This window comes from Protopterus annectens, chromosome 10.part0 (assembly GCF_019279795.1).
Source record: "Protopterus annectens isolate FY-2018-M chromosome 10.part0, PAN1.0, whole genome shotgun sequence".
Lineage (NCBI taxonomy): Eukaryota > Metazoa > Chordata > Ceratodontiformes > Protopteridae > Protopterus > Protopterus annectens.
Window position 1 is genome coordinate 1,725,368,770 of NC_056744.1, and position 14,317 is coordinate 1,725,383,086.

Sequence of the window (14,317 nt, forward strand, 5' to 3'; positions counted from 1 at the left end):
AGGCACTCCAGCAGAGAATCAAACCAGAGAACCTCTTGCTGTGAGACAACAATGCTACCGCTGCATCAATGCACCAGCCATCCTGGTCTTTGGCTATTTCTGCTAACTCATTTCTTATTATCAATGGATAACATGTTCAGTAGCCCCCACCCCCAAGTGTATGGCAGTCTGGAAAGCTGCCAACATCACGAGCTTCATAACCTGGAAAAGGCAGAGGTTGTCTAGGCAGTTGGGAGACACCTTCAACCAACAGAAACCCTCCTCTAGCAGGTAGAAAACTTGCTGACCCAGTTGTCTCTGACCACTGAGACACCAGAGGCCTCCATCCACATATCATCAGGGTTCCCTCTGAAGACCCATCAAGGGGGGTGATCTTTGTAGCCTCCAAACTGGGGTGTGACCTGTGCTGCACAAGTCCTCACCTTTCCACTTTTTTCTCTCCTATCAGTATGTGTTGTGTCCATCAATGTGGGCCTAGTACAGAATTCCTGTCTTGTCCATCTTTTATGCTGCATCCATTCCTTACCTCTTCCTTAAGCCTTCTCCTGCACCTTCTTCCCGTACTCCTTCCTGAACTTCTCATATTAAAAAATAAAGGGTATAACCCCTGCAAAAACATGCTGCTCCACTGAAGTATCTGCTGCACCATTGTCTTATTGGGACATGCAGGTATGCCTCTTTTAGGTCTAAAGTCACCAGCCAAGCATTATTGCCCAGCACAGGCAGAAGCTGCTGCAAAGTCAGCATTTTGAATTTTGGAATGTCCAGGTATGTGTTTAAAATCGATAAATCCAGTATTGGCCACCAGGCCTTGTCCTTTCTGGGTACCAAGAACAGTCTTGAGCAAAAACCTTGTCCTTTCTCCTGTTCTGGTACTGTCTGAATGGCCCACATATCCATGAGGGACGTAACCTGTTTCTGTGCCTCTGCCCATTGATTTTTTGGCAGATCTGGCCAACCATTTGCCATTGGCAGAGTGTGGAAATGGAATCTGTATCCCTGTGATACGATGTTTAGTATTCACTTGTCCTGGGTTATTAACTGCCAATTTTGAGCAAAAAGTGCTAATTTTCCCCCTATGGGTGCTGCCAAAAGATAAATGCTTGGTGTAGGCAGAGGGAAGTCATTGGGATTGCTTTCTGTAGGTTTGCGCTTTATCTCCTCCAGATTCGGAGGTGGAGGCGCCCCATTGCTTTGACCTGTATGAATCTTGTGCCTGGAACCCTTAGGGCATCTGGATTTGCCCCTTTGAGCTCTGTCTGACACAGGAAAGGACCAATTTTTTGTAGGCCAGTGTCTACTGAATCTTGGTAGCTGCACTTGTAAGAAGTCTAACAGTTTGCATAGACTTAGTTTTGTCTTCCATTTTCTTTAAAACCTCTTCTGCCTTAATACCAAACAGAGAATCATGCTATAAAGGTGCATCTAGCAGTTTAGCTTTAACATGATCAGGCAAATTTTGCTCCTTTAACCAGGCATGCCTCCTAATCACAGATCCAGTAACTGCGGCCCTGCAGGAGGCCTCTAAGGAATCAAAACCACATTGCAAAGTATGCTTTCCAAATTGTTCAGCTGCATGCAATAGTTCCTGCAATTCCTTATCTTCTGCACATTCTGAAATCAACATAATTTTCTGTTTCAACAATCCCATAACATATTGTTGGTACTTAAGCATATGAAACTGATATTTTAAGGCCCTGATTGCCAAGGTTGCAGAGGTATCAACCTTTTTTTCCCCATCTGTCTAGTGCCCTTGAATCTCTGTCAGAGGGGGTAGAATTTTTTACTGTTGAGGTCTTAACTCCCTTTGGACCCTGTGAAATAGTTTCAGGATCAGCAGCAGGGTTTCTAAATAAAAAATTTATGTGAGTCAGGGACCCTGTAATATCTGTCAGGCTTACTGGGAGCCGGAGATAAGGAGTCAGGGGACAAGCTTGACTCCGAAAACACATCATCCACAATGTCTAAAACAGTGGGAATGGCTAAAGGCTTCTGCTGAGGGAGAAGAAGGACATCTCTGAGCCTCTTTTTTGATTCTGAGAAGTCTTGACTCTCCCAGTGAAAATGCTCCCTCAAAGCATGCAAGGTTTCTCCAAAAGAATAATCCTCAGGAGGAGATGCAGATGGAATAGACTCCTCAGCATCAGAATCGTCATAGGGAGGTATTGATAATTCCTGGTCAGAAGATGAATCAGAAGAAATAGAAACCTGATCTGAAGATTCATAATCAGTGTCTTGCCTAGGCCTCTTATCTGGAGGGGGATGGGTACCCCTGATCAAGGTAATAAGGTCTTCAGCCATTTTGATCATCTGTTTTTTAGGCCTAGAGGTCTGTGCACGTGGCTCATGCATCAGTTTTTTAGTTTTAGAAGTTGCTTTTGCCTTTGTTTTTGCAGCTTTCGTTGGTTTGATATACAAATGTTGAGGTCTGAAAACACCCTCAGAAGCCGGTGCCTCCTCAGCGGCTCCGGACCCATCCGAGGGAGATACATCCGTCGGTCCAATACCTTGAGTATCTTGCGGCATGCCGGACTCCACATGGGTGTCAGTAGAGGCCTACGACTCAAAAGTAGCGGGTATCAGGGGCTGCGAAACTGCTTCACTGAGTACCAGCGTACCAGCGACTGGCTTAGGAGAAGCTTCGTCGTCGGTTTTGGATCTCTACTGCCTCTCTCTGTAATTTTATTTGCGTTTTTTATGTACTCCGGTAGTTGGATTGCTATCCAATGACATTTCTGGGTAGTTAAATCTGTTTCCAAAATACTTTGATGCAAAAATATACCAACACTTAATAGTGCATTGGTTAAATCTAGCACAAAACCGACAGCCAGGCACGTTGTGATCAGGGCCTAGGCAAGGAATACAGTATAAATGGAAATCCTTATGAGGTATTTGCTTCCCACAAGTAATACAATTATTAACTTTTTCTGACATTGGTAAAAAGAAAGAAAAAAGTTTCCCCAACGGGGTACTTAACTTTAGTGAAGACTTCGGTACTGAAACTCAAACTCGAATATTTCAATAGTCGGCCGACCGGCACTTGCGAAATGCTTCTGCTTCGGGCACCGCGCGGCAAGAAAGACTAAAGAAAATGGTGTCGACTGCATGTTTTATACCCCTGATGACCTGACGTCATGGAAAAGAAGACAGCAACCGACGCAGGACCCAAGACTTTGGAATTCAGGCCGACTGAGGGCAACCTGCCAGCAGATTACCCAAATGTAATGACTGCAACAGTGAAACACGAAGAACATCTTTGCAGGTAATCAGGAAGCCAAAGGAGTATCCAGAGGCAGACAAGCTGAAACAGCAGCAAGGTGGGTTTGAAAGACTGGTTTGCCAGCCCAACCTGCAAGAGTTCACACAGGTATGACAGTACTAATGGGATATCACTCTGGAAAGGGTCCAACTGTCTTTGTGGACACCATATGTAGAATCTTTTCCATTTAGATATACAAGATCTCCTAGTATTAGGTTTCCTGGCCTCCTGCAGGACTGTGGGCATATCCTCATTGTACAGGTGTCTGTAAGGGATCAGAATTCTATCACCCACAGGGTAAGGTTCAGAGACTGTAGGTGGGGATGGATTAGAGATCCCTTGTCCTGTGTAAGAAGGTCCACTCTGTGAGGTAACTTGGTTATTGCCCCTGCCTAAATGCAGGAGGAGGGGGAACCAGTGTTGTCTTGACCAAATGGGACTCACCAACAAGATATTTGGTTTGTCCTGTTGAATTTTCAGTAGGACTTTCTGAAGTACGGGAACAGGGGGAAATGCATACAGAAACATTCCCCTCCAAGAGATTGAGAAAGTGTCCATTGTCCTCGCCAGAGGACTGGGCAGCCTGGTGCAAAAAGAAGGAACTTGTCTGTTCAGAGGGGAGAAAAATGGATCTTAGGTGTACCCCATTTGTGGACTATGTCCAAGAACACATCCATTCGTGGGACCTTGACATGGATCTGTTTGAGATCTCTGACTGAGTATTCTGCCCTGAAAGAATATAGAGTGCCTGTAGCATGACTCCCTTTTTTGTGGCAAGCTCCCACACTTGAGTGCTAGTCTGCATAGCAAGTAGGATTTTGTTCCACCCTGCTTATTCACATACCACAGAACTACAGTGTTGACTGAAAATTTTTAGTGGGCCTTATTTCAGAGTGTGATGGAAGGCCTTTAGGGCCAAAAGAATTGTTCTCATCTCTCTGATATTGATATGCTCCTGTTTGATGGAGTCTGGCCAAGTGCCCTGGACTCTTAGGGAACCCATGACTGCTCCCCAATCCAGATCCGAGGCATCCATGTACATTCTCCTGTACTGGCAAGGGAGCCTGTAAGGGGAGTCCTGGGCTGCAGTTCCCCTGATTCAACCACCACTGAATCTCTTTCTTGAGGCAATGTAGGAAGGAGATTTTGTACTCTAGAGGATGAGAGTGCTGTGTCCATACAGACCTTAGATACCATTGTAGCTTTCTCATGTGCAGCCTTGTCATTGACAGCATGGGAATGGTAGATGCCATAAGACCCAAAAGTCTGACGTACTGCCTGGCAGTCATGTCTGTGGCCTGAAGGACAGTTAGAAGGTGATGCCTCAAGTTTTCCACCTTTTGAGGTGGCAGAATGGCCCTCATGACATCCGTCCTTATCCTGCATCCTAGGAATACTAGGTCCTGACAGGAGACGAGGCTGGACTGGATGAAATAATGGAAGCTGTTCTTTGGGGGCTGTGGAATACCTCTTCAGGATGGAGTTGTAATCCAGGTCACAAAATAACCCTTCACTATAGTGGATAAGACCCACCTGTCTGTGGTGATGTGTTTCCAAACCGGGAGACAGTGAGAGAGCCTTTGGGATAGATGGATGGGGTCAGGAGGTTTTTTTCAGCAATGGCAGGTAGTCACAGACTACCTGCCCTGTCTTGAAATTGAGGCTTCTGGGTTGGAGTCTGAACCATCCTGGAATGAGTTGTTTGCTTCCTGGCAGTCTTTCTACCCCTGGTAGGAGGGGAGGGGGCAGAACGTTTGCTGATGAACTGAGTTTTGGAGGGGAAGTTCCTGTAAAATTTGGGGATAGGAGAAACAAAGAGGTGCTTCAGGTCTTGTAACCCCTTTCCCTTTTGTTGCAAAGTTTTGAATAGCTCAGCCACCTTTGTCCCAATGAGGGCAGAGTTATCAAGAGATGCATCCAAAAATTTTGCCCTAAAGTAATTGGGTAGGGGCTGTAACATTAGCTAAGAGTATGTTCTCAGGACTGAGGTGGATGCAACAGACATGGCAGAAGCTTCAGCAGCATCACAGCTTCACCTGATGGAATGTCTATTAACCTGAGAAGATAGAGATACAAGGCTGGATATCTGAGCCTAAGCAGGAGAGTCTCAGAAGTTTAGTGTTTTTTTCCAAAAGGGCTAGGGCATACTTGGTCATATGGGTTTGGTCATTTATTGCCCTGAATGCCTAGGTAGATGAAGTGTAGACCTTCTTCCCAAGACAATCCATGGCCTTGCTGTCTTTGTCTGTGAGGAGCAGAGAGGAGGATGGAAAGGGTTTAGATGCCTTATAAGCTGACACTGAAACAGTGCCAGGGTCCACTGCAAGGTACTTAACAAGGAATTAGTCTCATGAACCTTGTAAAATCTGTCAGGCCTTTGAGGTGCAGGAGGCCGAGAGTCAGGATTAAGTGATGCTGCATTATATGCATCTAGAAATGGCGGTATAGCTGAAGGAGCAGGGGAGCCCATCTGAAGAAGTTCATAATATCTTTGCTGAACTTCTGTAATCTCAGAGGAGTCCCATTTGAAATGTTCCCTCATCTTTGCAATGGTCTTCCCCAAAGTTGGGATCTTCAGCCTCTGCAGACTCCTCCTCCGGGAAGTCATAGCCAAGAGGCGAGGGTAATTGGGAGACATATGACAGGGAATCTTCTAAGGAAGAATCAGAGGAGTCCTCAGTTTCAGCATGAGAAGTATCTAAGGCCTGAGGCCTAAGGCTCATCACAGAAGGAGCCACTGGGAGGCTAAGGTGGTAGCAGGCTTTAGAGCCATAAAGACATTGAAATGATTTTGAGAAAAGCACTGCCTATCTGGCTGGCTCTCGACTGTGAGAGAATTATGTTCTCTTTTCTCTTTCTTTTTTAAGGAAGGCCTAGCAGGCATCAGAGCCAAAGTAGGCCTGGGAACAGTAACCTGCAAAGTAGTGGACGGATCCATCCAGGCGACCGGTACAAGCAGAGGTTCCCCCTCCATCGGAAGTCAACATATGCATTACCTCTGAGGACTTGCCTTCCATTCTGGGTTCTACAGCTTCTACATCAGTTCCTGCTGTACATGTATCTGTGGTGACTGATCATTCCTCCAGGCTGACATCAGCCACAGGAGGGATGTCGTGTCAAGGAGGTACAGCTATGGATTCAGGGCTAGTGACTTAGGCCTTTTTCTTAGGTGGCTCAACAGGCTGACCAGACAGCCCCTCCATGCCTAAAGCTAAGCGCTTAATGTGCTGATTCTCAAGACAAATGTTCAATGTGTGCAGAAGGCTGTGCAGGGTTTTCGGAACAAAGGCCTGGCAGATGAAGCAGGACTTGTGGTCATGTGTAGGCCCTAAGCAAAAAGACAAAAGTTAATCTATATCTTTATGGGGGATCTGACAACCGCAACTACACTTTCCCTTCCTGGATATGACATGAACTCACACAGGCATGCAGTGATCCAAAAAACAAAATGCCCCCAACAGGGTACTTGTCTTAGAATTACTGATCCGATGGCCAGTACGGAAGGAACAGCTGACGTTTGACTGGTGGCACAGATGTTCTCAGGTCTGGTACGTGCAGATGTCACTTTTATGGCCCATGTTTCCTTAGTCAATGTCAGACGTCCCATGCACCCTGCAGTGACTAGAAGCTTTTGTATACTGGCTGGATGTTTGGGTAGCAACAGAGGAAAACCCTAAAGTGTGGAATATTGCAACATGAGAATAGAAGGACATCATTAGTTATACTGACTCAAAAATCATGTACAAATTTGTTGAAAAGATGAGACTAAAGCATGTTCAGATTAGTCTGTTACAGGCAGTGTTCTTTTAGTTAAATTAATAGCACAAATGACAGCCAACAGAATATACTCTCAGTATATCTATACAAACAGTGCAAAACAGTGATGGTTAAGGACGCCCAATGTATAACTAGCTTACTTACACAGTAAGTGGATCAGCTCTGAGTGAGAACCTTTTTGAGGATCATTGGTTTCACCTGTAGTTATATGTGGGCACTCAGTATTCTGGGTCTGTGGATCACAACAGGAGGGAAAATGAATTTAAACAGTTTAAGAGGAGTGACTTCAAACAAAATTAATCTTTTGGGAGTTGATTGGTGAGAGTCAATGAAAGATGAGAAGGAGGGCACTCTGTGGTAAAATTAACATAAGGAGCAGATAACTACAATGTCACTGGGTTTAATAACACAACAGAAACACAGTGGAAGGGTGTTAAATCTTCTAATTTCTGGGACATGCACCACATTTATTTTTCATTGGAACTATAATGGTTTAGGAGTCAGTAGATGCTCATGAGAATGACAGAAAACTCAATGAAAGACTGAGTTTGGTTTGCTGCTTTGCATAACTTACTGATGAGAGACAGAATTGCATGTAGCACCAAACTGATAAAAGAGGATGACTACAAACAGAAGTAGTGACTTATTTGTTCAGGAATTCAGGCCAAAGTAAAAAATAATGGGAACACAAAGGCCCAAAACCAGAAACAATTGTTAAACATTACTTTTATTCACTTAAAATGTTAATAAAGCAACTGGTTCTGTATCAGGATGTACTTTCTGAAGGACAAGAATGAAACTCTGATGTCTAGTATTAACGACTGCTTGTAATCTTCAGTAATTTTACCAGAAAATGAAAATTTTTTGAGGGACATGCAAAAAGTTAATGTAAAACTAGGAGTGTTCTGCAGAATTCTGGACAGATGAGAGATATGTTATCAGATCTTACCACTGCGTATTTCTGTGTATTGCAATGGCTAGACATGTTAACCTCTGTAACCTTATATTGTCTACATGTTTTCCTCTCCAGATCTCAATGGAAACAGACTATGCCTAGATGGAACTTTACAATCAACAAGCAAAAATAAATACAAATGTAACCTATGTTCTGCCTTAGTAATGTTCTGCATTATTTGGAAAATCCTCGATAAATACACTCCTGCAATACATAAAGAAAAATATATCACTGTTATACTATCATGATATACTATTTACAATCAACTGCCTGACCTTGTATATAAAATAGAACACATGAAAGAACACTTACAGTTAGAAAACCAACAGTTTCCTGTTTTATAGTCTCTGGCTTATCATACAATGCTTTACATTTTGCAGGAACATCATTTTTAATGTTTTCAGCATTTTCTTTCATCTCTTCCAGAGTCATTGTTATTTCCTTCCTGAACTCCAAGCTGCCATTGGGTACTTTCACATTGGTGACCACAGCATCATGTTTTGTACATTCAAGGTTTTCTTCCACCTGTTTCAGAACTGCCATTTTGTTATTTTTAAGCTGTTGCAATACTTTTTGCTCCCAGTCATGTAGTAACACATGCAGTTTTGTAAACTCTTGCGCAATGTATTGTTCCAAACTATAAGCATCTTCCTGGAAAACAAAAGCAAAAATAATCAAGTTGAGTGACTGTACATTACAATGCCAGTTTTGTCCAAGCACCTCTTCACAAACAACCAAATGAGTGAAGGTCAGTCCTGTTGCAAACAGGCCAAGCACCTATCCGCGACATCTGTGACCATAGTAAAACACTTTGTCCATGGCAAGGAAAGAGGAACAACCACCTAGGGTACTTTGTCTCTGAGAATGTGGAAAGGGGGGTAATCAGTAACAAAAAGTCACTGCAAATTGCTGATTATGAGAAGAAGGAAACACAAAAAAGGAAAAGGCAGGTAACTGTGTATTTCAGGGGTTGGCTTCTGTCAGTCCAGTCTCCTGGATCGTCTGTGATGACTAAAGTGTCTCTCTGGATATGTACAATTATCAAGAGGCTATGATCCTAGAAAACCTCTCCAGCCATAAGGAGCAAAGTGGGCTTAGACCCTACAACAACATTAATATATGATTAACAGGAAATGCCGAGAGAAACCACTTTGGTTTGGGGCTATGACCTTGGTCAAAGCTGCACAGGAAGGCCTCAATCAGGTCATGCTGTTGCACGGAATATTTGTTTTCAAAAAAGTGAATAAGTGGGGGATTTTTAATATATATATATATATATATATATATATATATATATATATATATATGTGTGTGTGCGGTTTGTGTGTGTGTGTGTGTGTGTGTGTGTGTGTGTGTGTGTGTGTGTGTGTGTGTGTGTTACTTCTACAATGTAAACATTAGCACATAAAAATACAAATAACTGTGCCATAATTCAGCCATAGCAAACTAAGAATTTGCAATGCAACTGTCACTATGTATTCTAGATTAGACCAGTGTTAGGTCTTTGCATGAAATTTGGATACATGCATTCATTTTATTTATTTATTTTCCATTTGTTTACCAGGAAAGTCTGACTGGACATGTGTCCTTTTTTCAATGGAAGCCCTGGGAGAAAAGCTTCATATAGAACATAATACATAATACATACAATTTAACATCATTTGATTAGAACTGATCACACAGTGAAGGTAACAGAGTTTAAAACAATCAGGATCTATTTGTAAACTAAGTAATCAAAGAGCACAAGACATTAAATCTTGGCTATTACAGAAAAGGAATCTATGAACAGATACTATAATGAGTCAGAATATTAAAATAAAGTGAAGGTGGCAAGACGAGAAAAGAAGAGACATTTACCACCTGATGGTATTATTTGTACAGGACTTATTAGGTTATTTGTAGGTACAGTATTCTTGTTTGACATGGGCTCCAATTGTCCTACTGTAAGTGTAATGTTGGTTACCGTAAAGAAGAGGTATTAGTATTGCTTGAGAGATATGGATTAGTCAGGGGCAGAGCAAGGGCACAACCATTTGTTGGAAAAGTGATTTGTGACCGTTTTTTTTTTTTTAATTGAGACAAGGCTGAAATATTTGTAATGTCCTGTGGTAAGGGATTCCAGATTTTGCTAACGTAACTTAAGAAGAGGGATTCTCCAGTTACGTTATTGGTTCTACTGATCTTAATAAGAGGATTCATCTTAATACATGCGATGTAGCATGACTTGTAGGTATCTGATGTTGGGAAACACATGGGTTGCAGAATGGGTGATACTGACCCATGGGAGATGCTGTACAGAGCAGGTACATAATGGCCCATGTGAGACCTTCATACCTTCCTTTCAATATGTTAACCAGAAACGGGGATTATCCAAGTATTAGACAATAAGGTTCAGTGCCATTAGCTCAACCCTTTAAAGACAAAAATCAGTCTGCACTTTTTTCCCTATTCCCATCCTTAGAAGCATTGCAGAACGTACACTTGTGTAAAACTTACCATAAGAGTAGACATCCTTCTCATCACTATTGCAGTGTTCCTCACTGAAGGGATCTCCTGCCAAGGATAGCCCAACATCCAGGCAGCATACCAAAGCCTTTACATCTTATAGCTGCCATATGCCAGACACACATGATCCCTGCACTGGGCATGGGGCATAAAGGTGATATACAAACACAAATATTCACTGGTTATATAAGACTAAGTGTGTAACTTGATTTTATTCTAAAGAAGTCATAGTTAAAAACTGACAAAAGCGCTCAATACAATTTTACTTTTCCTGGTCATCCAGTTCGCTTTGTATTTTCTTAGTTTTGCTCCTTTTGGTTTACCATAAATTAATTGCCCAAGGAGGAACAAATTACCCCCTCAATGTCAACCTAGAACACATACAGCCAGAAGAAAAAAGTTCAGAAGTGAAAGGAAGTGAGAGCCCCTCAGCCCACAGTGTAACAAAAGACATATGCAAGCGCCATAACGGGGGGGGGGGGTGTGGAGGGGCCAAATACAGCAACAGTGAAGAGAAGGACATTACTGTTTAGTAAGAATTTCTACAGCTGTACTAAGTCATTCCATATCACTGTTACAGTATTCATAACATATGGGAAAGTACAAGACCTAAGAGGAAGACTGGGAGGAGGAAGGCACAGAAGTGTCCTCTACAAACCCATGCAGAATAGCCTTGGCAAAACCTGCCCTGAAAACAACATCCAATTTGTAATGCTTAGTAAAAGTATGAACAGTGGACCAAGTAGCAGCTTCAAGGATGGAATTAGTGTCTAAACCCTTGAAAAAGGCACAGGAAGAGGCAACCACCCTAGTAGAATGTGCATTTACAGATGAAGAAACACATTTGCCATGAAAGAAATAAAAGGAAATGGCCTTAGAGATTCAGGAGATGGTTTACCTGGAAACAGCTAAACATGAAGTCCTGGAATGAAAGGAAACTATAAGTTGCTCATATTTGTGAATAACTTGTTTTATCCAAATAACATTTCAGCTGTCTACACAGGCCCAAGTGAAGAATCTTCTCATTGGCAGACTGAGAAGGAAAAAAGGACAGAATTAAATAGACGGTTTAAGGGAAAACTCACTGACCACCTTAGGCATAAAAGGATAAGTACAAAGAGACATCCCATCTCTGTGAATAATTAAAAAAGAAGCTCAGGCTTTCTCTTGGGAGAAGTTAAAACCCAAAAGTCTTTCAAGTACAAAGTTGCAAGGAAGGTGAAGTAGTGGGTTCAAAAGCACCTCAAGTCAACTTTTCAAAAGAAAAACTGAGGTCCCAAGAAGAAAGAATAGGTTTTCCCAAAGGCTTGATACGAGATCAGAAATTGATTGACCTCAAACCAAGAGGTCAAAGCAGTGTTCAAGGGCAGACAAGCAGAGATAGCAGACAGGTAAGCTTTAACTCAAGAATACACCAAGCCAGCATGGAGCTAATCACGAAAATGACAGAAGCAGAGGAACCCCTACTGAGAAGAGATCCTGATGGAAGAGAGGCACCAAACAGAACATTTTCCATTTAGGCATACATGATTTTCTTTACGAATTTTTTTTATTAAAATTAACATATTTACAAAATAAACACAGAAAGGAAGAAATTCAACATCACATACTGTAATGCAACATTGGGAATATACTGAATCATTCAAAAGCAACATTTCAATGCTATCCCAAACACTAAAAGTCTTAGTATGATTTATTGATCTTATTCTGATCACTTCTTTTTCAGTTTTATTTTTAATGTAGGAACTGAATTTGGTTCCAGTTTTTTTTTTTTGGGGTAATAACTCTTCAAGCTACTACCAGGAGACTCCAGAACAGTTGTTTTTGTTTGGCCTTTACAGATAAAGGAAGTGGAACATTCATTAGTATTATTAATCAAGTTAAAGGACAATTACCAGACCATAACCCCTAAAAAACATACTTATCTCTCCCCCAGTATACAATTTACTTTTTCACAATCCATAAAGTGCGTGTCCAATCAGGTTTTACTTCTTTACTGCATCTCCAACACCCTGACAAACTCATTTTACTACACTTAAGAGACTTTATAGGGAGCTAAAAACATTCTATGTATATATTTCTACATAAAACCTTCTAGTATAAACATGAATAAGTTTGACTAACTTATTTAAGAAATAAAGTTTTATTCTTACCATCTATTGAGTCATTTACTCCACTAGGATCTAAAAAGTTCAAGAATTTTGCATCAAAATTATTATTATTTACAATTAACTTACATAACTTGGACAAGTTTCCTTTGTAGGTCAACTTACCTTTGATAAAAGCATTCATATATTCATAAAATGGGGGAATAGTGTTCTGTTCCTCATCACTCGTATTATCATGCATCTGGTTTCATTAACTATTCTGCTGGCCCTACATTACGACACCAAAATGGCTAAGTATAGGAGCATCCAAACTGAATGCCGTAATAAAGCTCATCATAAATCTGCATATACCCCAACATGTCTCTTTATACCCCAACATGTCTCTTACATTGAACTTCAACTAAATTCAATACTAATGCTTTGAGGTAACCAGGTCTATGTTTTGTTTAAGAATAACCAAGTACAAGAAAGTGTTTATTTTTACACTAGATATCTTGATGATATCTTTATACTTTTAAAAGGTGACTCTGAAGCAGCTTCTCATTTAGTGAATTATTTTAATACCTCCACTAGTTTCTTACAATTCACTTTCAGTCAGGAATTGATGCCTTACTTACATGTTGAACTCAAGGAGGATAGGATTAGAGGTAGATATATGTCAAAAATCTACAGGAAAAGCACATATTCAAATGCATTCCTTCACTACTCCAGCTGCCATCCGTTTCATCTGAAACGTTCAGTAGTCAAAGGACAACCTGTTTGGGCAGCTAGAATGGTAACTGATGATGAAGATTTTGTTTGCGAGTGTGATAACTGAAAGGGAATGTTCCACAGACTTGGTTACCCCAATGCATTAATATTGAATTTAGTTGAAGGAGTTCAAAGTAAGAGACGTGTTGGGGTATCTAAACCTATCCTCAGATATGAAGAAAGACAGGTTGTCGATGTTAGAACTGTAGTGAGTAATATTAGTGCCACACAGAGTATTTCTAATGACACCAATTTTAAGTTGAGCTTTATTACGACATTCAGTGGATGCTCCTACACTAAGTAGCATCATATACAAGAACAGGAATTTAGTAATGAATGACATTGCTATTTTAACTAAAGTGGGTGAATGCCCTAAGCTAATTTTTAGAAGGGGGCTTAATTTGAAAAATTTGTTAGAAAATAGAACTGTCTGCCCTACTAAGCATCTGGGTATGTACAAGTGCGAAATGTGTGCTAATTGTAAGTTCATGGATTTAGGTAGAGCATTTAGCATCAAAGGGGTTACATACAAAACAAATAAAAAATGCAACTGTAACTCCAAAATGGTAGTTTATTTGGCTAAATTCCAATGATGCCCCATCTACTATAAAGGTAAGACAGAAGGGAAATTCAGAGAATGAGTATACGAACACATCTACTCCATGAACAAGGGTAAGATGGAGAATGCATTTGCAAAACATATTGCAGAAGAGAAAGAACATTTTTTTAAGTTCTGTGTAATTGATCAAATTGTTCCTGACAGTACAGGTGGCCCTACTCATTGAAGTTAGATGAGCTTGAACTATACTGGCAAATACATTTGAATGCCTACTGTCATCCAGGCATAAAATTATACACACATACATACACATTTTTATATATATAAATTTTATACAGTTTATAAATATTCTTTATTTTGGAATGTATTTGGTAATGTGTACCCATCATTAACAGTTAATGTTC

General features: G+C 41.0%; 1 protein-coding gene across 2 annotated transcripts in view; it reads right to left on the reverse strand.

Annotated features, from left to right (window-relative positions):
* LOC122813965 (zinc finger protein 182-like) overlaps positions 1–14,317 on the reverse strand; it is a 393,265-nt gene that overhangs the window by 232,681 nt on the left and 146,267 nt on the right. The window contains exon 4 of one of the 2 annotated variants that reach the window (XM_044086518.1): positions 8,304–8,642. The exons of the other annotated variant lie outside the window; for it this stretch is intronic. Coding sequence (XP_043942453.1) covers positions 8,304–8,642 — 339 coding nt within the window. The remainder of the gene's footprint in view (positions 1–8,303; positions 8,643–14,317) is intronic. 2 annotated transcript variants of the gene reach the window in all.